Source organism: Macadamia integrifolia, unplaced genomic scaffold (genome assembly GCF_013358625.1).
Source record: "Macadamia integrifolia cultivar HAES 741 unplaced genomic scaffold, SCU_Mint_v3 scaffold1130, whole genome shotgun sequence".
NCBI lineage: Eukaryota > Viridiplantae > Streptophyta > Magnoliopsida > Proteales > Proteaceae > Macadamia > Macadamia integrifolia.
Genome location: NW_024868095.1, coordinates 98,642 through 104,819, shown reverse-complemented (window position 1 = coordinate 104,819; position 6,178 = coordinate 98,642). Strand labels below are relative to the sequence as shown.

At 38.6% G+C, this 6,178-nt stretch overlaps 1 protein-coding gene across 4 annotated transcripts in view; it reads left to right on the top strand.

Annotated features, from left to right (window-relative positions):
• LOC122062862 (AMP deaminase-like) overlaps positions 1–1,661 on the top strand; it is a 68,744-nt gene extending 67,083 nt beyond the window's left edge. For all 4 annotated transcript variants that reach the window (XM_042626530.1, XM_042626529.1, XM_042626528.1 and 1 more), the window contains 2 exons: positions 1,007–1,105; positions 1,188–1,661. In XM_042626530.1, coding sequence (XP_042482464.1) covers positions 1,007–1,105; positions 1,188–1,256 — 168 coding nt within the window. In that variant the 3' untranslated portion in view covers positions 1,257–1,661. The remainder of the gene's footprint in view (positions 1–1,006; positions 1,106–1,187) is intronic.
• The last annotated feature ends 4,517 nt before the right edge of the window (positions 1,662–6,178 follow it).

Genomic DNA, 6,178 nt, shown 5'->3' with positions numbered 1-6,178 from the left:
TTTTTTTTTTTTTTGGGTATATTATACCCCTTTTGAAGGCTATTCGACCGTGATTTATGGTCAGTCTAACCTCTGGATACTTTGATATTGAAAATCACCCAGTTTTGGGTTTATCTCCATCGGTTTTGCATTTTGTAAGTTGCGGTTGATGTTTGAAGGCCGATTGGCATCAGTTACAACAATCAAGTCCGATATTTTACAGCATTGATTCTGTTTTGGAAGTTTTCTGACTAGCTGATTATCGAAAATTGAAATCTCTCTCTTCAACTTGTTGTACCTTGTCTTGGAGCTTTTTCTTGAGTTCTGAAATCTCATTATTGAATATTGATTCTCAGTTTGTGTCTGAGTTTCTTATCATTATTGGGTGGTTGTCTATTACTACCTTGTTCCTGCTATAACACTTTAGAGCCACAGGAAACACCAGATTGCGGGCCAATGAGAGCACATGTGGAAGCATCTTCAGCGCTCAGGGGGGCAGCGCCATCTTTTCGCGCCCACATGTGTCTGAGCGTTTCCTGTGCTAGACCGGAAATCTATCACATACCCTTTCCAACTCTCTCAGTCTCTGTTCTTCCTCCTCTCATATCTTCTTCGCCGGTTCTGATATTGAGTGGTTTTACTTCAGATTTAATCACAGTAGGCACCCAGGTACAGTTGAACCCATGACTTATTATTGGGAGCTGGAGGTGTTGGTCCTTGCCAACTGAGCTACCCTCTTGGGCTTTTTCAAGATTTTGTTTATCCTTGGAAATATTCATCTTTCCTGAGAATCAAATATAGAGATGAATAATTCTAGAAACGACATTTGATCTGTGCACCTAAAATTTCCATAATATTTTGTTTTTCCACTAATCATGTAGATTGACTTGGTTCTTAACGAATCCATCTTGTTTTGTGTTATCTGGTAACATAGGGTTACCCAAATGTAGCTCATGATATTGTTGGAATATCCATGAATAAATTCTTTAAACGGATTCTTTTATCCAGTTTTTTTGTAATTTTGCAGGCACATTGGCTTGGGAGCCAGTATTTCAAGCGAGGCCCTGAAGGAAATGATATTCAAAAGACAAATGTACCACACATGAGAATTGCCTTCAGAACTGAGGTGACCTTTTATACTGCTAAACAGTGTTAAAGGAGCTAGTATTTATATGTGCTTCCTTTTTTATGTTCGAGAGAATTTGCAGACATGGAAGGAGGAGATGCAGTACGTGTACTCAGGAAAAGCCAAGTTTCCTGAAGATGTAGTCCCTTGAACCATGTGGAAAGGAGCAAGATAACCGATGTCTGAAGGTGATGGTGATGGTGATGGTGCAGTGTTCTGCTACAGTTTCGGATGATTATATTATGCATCTCTTTGGCGATTGGATTGGCCTGCATGCTGATATCTTTCATGATAGTCAATCATTAATCGCCTCATTGCATGGCTCTATTGCAGTAGATTAGTGGCTGTGAATAAGCATGAGAGGAAGTAGTCCTTGTGATGAGAAAATTATGTTTAGAGAGCAAATTTGGTAATGCCTCTCGATTTCCATGTTGATAACTCTGGGACTTCTCTGGGTGCATCCATAGCTATTCTCCAAAACAGTTACTGATGATGCACGCTGGTAAATTCACCGTCTTTGTTTGCAATTTTGAACTTCAAAATGCCCTTTCAATCACAGGATTATTGGTGGGAAGTTATCCTCTACGGATGGGAATGACACCACAAGGCCAGTCAAGTAGTGGCACTGGACTAAGTATATTGGTGATTTTATGTGATATTAATCATATCACCCGTTGCTATAATTTGGGCCCCAACTAGCCTTCTATGGGGCCGGTGTGAATAGACATATATGGGAATATATATGGGGATGGGAGGATATTTAATTGAAGGGTGCACCTTCTTGTCTGGTGAAGTGAGAAATTATATTCTTCTTTTTTATTCAAGTGGGATAAAAAAAAAGAAAAATAGTTATAAAAATATTTTTAATTGACTTATCATATATCATTTTCAAAACGAAAAAAATAAAATAAAATTACCACTATCATGTGAAATTAGAGGATTAACCACCGTTGAAAAATAAGTGCACTATATTAAACGGATAAAAGGAAAAGTTATAATTTTTTTTTTTTCACCAATTTTAGTTACAACAAGATTTATCCTAATAGAATCTGTTCACATGGTAATATTTAAAGTGGGCATTCCAAAAGGGTACAGGGTAGGGGGGGTGCAATATTCAGATTTCCTCTTCCCCTTCCTCTTACATTAGACTTCCAAAAAAAAAAAAGAATGCCGGCGCCAGCAAGAGGAGAGAGAAGAGAGATGGGTCAAACTATTCTCAGCCGTTGGATTCATCATTGCAGCATAGGTGTCACATTTGGAGGGATCGTTGGATGCTTGTTGGAGCGTCAGTCGTTGGAGATGAGCTCGATTCAAGTGAAACACCCCAAGTGTAGCTCCACTAGTACAAAGTTGTTATGTTAACAGACATCTTCAACTCGAGCTTCTTTGAGACTGATTTTTTACATGGATTAGGTGTGTTCATGTGTAACCAGCTTTTACCGTTGGGCTTAAACCATAAAGCCAAGGCAAGTTCAAGGGTTCCTTGTTAGTAAATAAAAAATTAGAATTAAGGGAGCTTTTAAAGAGAGAGTTGCATGAATAGACTCTAAATTCCCCCATGATGTTCCTATCCCATGTAATCCTGCTTCCCCATGTTTTTTGTTGGCAAGAAACGCAAAAGACATTCTATTGAAGCTTCTAGTTCCTTTCACTCTGAATTTGAGACATTCCGTCAATTCTCCCTTTGACCTCCTTTCTCAATCCTTGAATTCCAGGAACCTGTCAAACAACATTGATTAAGGCCTGCGATGGAGAGGGGCGAAGTCTTTTCTCTCACGCTCATAGTACTATTCATGTGGGCGAAGGGTTTAATTTGGAAGAAACTAAGGTTGTGAGTTCTCTTTCCACTTCCACCAATAAGAAAAAACCACCTAATTTTATCATTGAATGTCTTGATCGATGCTTTGTTTCCCAAGACTAGTTAATTTTCCTCATGCTTATCTGATGAAGCTCTCTTCTATGGGCTCTAATCAGAACCCTGGTGTTTTAGATACTGTTCACAAGGATATATCTTTTGAAAAATTATTTCATTTCCAAACAGCATTGATGTACCACCTTGTTTCAAATAATCTTTCTAAAAAAATGGGACTTGATAGGTCATTATAATATGGTAAAAGGTTGCGAGCACGATCGTATATGGTGCGTGATCATGCACACAATCATTGGATGGAGTTGATGGGTGTATTGAAGACCCTCATCCCTTATCCAACGACTTTGGTTATGGTCGTGCATGAGTGCACAAAAACCCTTCCCTTAATATTATGATAAATTATCTACAGTGAGTAGACTTCTTAAAAATTGAATTTGTTTGTCTTGGTCGATGCTTTGTTTTCCAGGCTTGGTTGAATTTTTGGCCTCGATGCTTTCTTTGAATATGCTCTCTTCTATCGACTCTGATCTTAACCTTCTTGTTTTAGATATTGTTCACAGTGTCATTTCTTTTTAAAATTATTTCATTTCCAAGCAACATGGATGTACCACCCTTTTTCAAAAAGTTTCTTTATAACAAATGGCTTAAAGTTTGATCCATGTGTTGTCATTGGACATGAAAAAATTATGCATTGGATATTGGATGTAGAAGAAGCGTTTTGGCTACATAAGTCTAGACATAACTAAATAAAAGATGGTAATTGAAATACTCGTTTTTATCATGCCATCACCAAACATAATTTGCGAAAACAAAGAATTGACTTAATTGTTAATAAAGAGGGAAATAAATTAATGACTGCCCCCTAAGATGGCCTTTTGAAGGCTCCTTGACCCTGATTTATGGTTAGTCTAACCTCTGGATATTCTGATATTAAAAATCACCCAGTTTTGGGTTTATCTCCATCGGTTTTGCATTTTATAAGCTGCGGTTGATGTTTGAAGGCCGATTGGCATCTGTTACAACAATCGAGTCTGATATTTTGTTTTGGAAGTTTTCTGACTAGCTGATTCTTGAGAATTGAAATCTCTCTCTTCAACTTGTTGTACCTTGTCTTGGAGCTTTTCCTTGAGTTCTGAAATCTCATTATTGAATATTGATTCTCAATTTGTATGAGTTTCTTATCGTTATTGGGTGATTGTCTATTACCACTTTCTTGTTGATAAGGGCAAAAAAAAAAACCATAGAAAATGTCAGACATGCTGGTCAATGGGAGCATAAATAGGAGCATCTTCAGCTCATACAGGGGGGCTACGTCATCTTTTCGCACCCGCTAATTACGTCATCTTTTCGCACCCGCTAATCTCTGGGCATTTCCAGCACCAGACCGGTAGGGTTCTCTTTCCCAACACTTTATCTTTATTGTTGGGTTGTTTCAACATATTCTTGATTCTTTTTCATGATGGCTGAATCCAAATCCTCCTCTGATCTTGTCAATGTAAAATTACAACCTTTAGACTGAATGGTGTTTCCAATTACCTGTTATGGGCTCAGGCTGTAAAGGTTTATATTAATGCTAAAGGGAAGTTACAATATCTTCAGTCTGATTCTCCTATTGCTGATCCCAAAGATGAGTTTATTAGAGAAACATTAAACAAAGGAAAACAAGAGAGGTAATACAAAGCTCAAATACTCCTCAGGACTAGAGAAGACACAAACACTCATATGAGGGATCTAGATACCCACATGGTAATTATGTGAGACACAACATTCTCTACTATTATAAGGATCCCAAAAAATGAAGACGTATGCCAGACAAAGAACCAGTTCCTTGGTAACCATGCCAGATAAGAACCTTGTGCAGTGAAAAGAAAGAAAAAAAAAAAGATATCACAATATGCATGCGGCCCAACTTGAGACTAGCTACCAAGGAGGGAAATTTCAATCACATTACAAGATTTGGTAGTGGGAAAGCCACAAGGAGAGGGGTCAAGGGCACCGATAGGGAATCTCCTTTTCCTCATGCGGTACATATCTCAATGCACATGGCCACCACCACACTGGCCCGTAGAGCGAATCCACAGTGAAAATCGCAGTAACAGCGACAGCAACTGCAATATGCCTTTGCATTTTTTGGGCAACCACACGCGAACCATACGATGGACCACAAGCCAAGTTCATTGCATACCCACCATTCTTGCACCTCCCCAGAACACTAGCAGTAAAAATTTCATCTCTATGGCTGATAAGGTCCATGACTTCGCTAACAACATAATTGACTTGGGATAACACAACAGTGTCTTTGCCCTCAAAGATGTTCCTCTCCAAATGGTATGTGGGCCAAAGTCCTATGGCATAAAATTTGCAACCACTCATCTTCTTCACCCCTCCCACAAATGGCTTTGTGGTTCATTGACTTGGCATGGTATACGTTCAAGACCTTAATCTGTTGGAAAGTTGGTAATGACAACTCCATTCACATTTGGGAGGATGTGTGGATTCTCAAATTGCCTAGTTACAAAATTCTAGATTCCATTCCTCTTCACCCATCCATCCAAACTGCTAGGGATTTAATCTCTTATGGCTTGAAACTTTCAACTCTTTCATAGCATTTTTCCAAACCATATAGCTAACACCATCTTGGCAACTCCCCTCATCCAATCCCTAAGAAGATTTCATGTTCACCCCTTTAACCAAATATCGCTCATCCACCCACTCAAGGAATACTCCACCCAAAATATGGAAATACATTTGGGACCTCAAGATCCACCAAAATTCAAGCATTTTGCATGGGAAATTCTTAAGGGAGGTATTCTCACCATGTCCAAATTTCAATCTTTCACCCCTCTAGATAACTGATGTTTCTTGTGTAACTTCATCCCTAAATCCGAGTGGCACCTCGTTGATTACAAGTATATTAGGTCTTTGATCAAGATCTACCTCATTCATCTTGCCATATATCCCCACCACCCTTGGACGTACTACCTCAACATCTCCTCCTTAGACAGGATAAACATCATTTCAGATGGAATTTTGAACACTCATCAAATGGAGGTGCCTAGGGCAGCTGTAATTTTATCTAACACATTTTCCATTGGCCTATATCAATTTTGGTTTCACGTGTTGGGCACAAGAAACCGATGCTAGAGGAGTAAATTTTGGTTTCATAGGTTTTTTTTCTTTTTTTTTTTTTTTTTTTTTTTTTT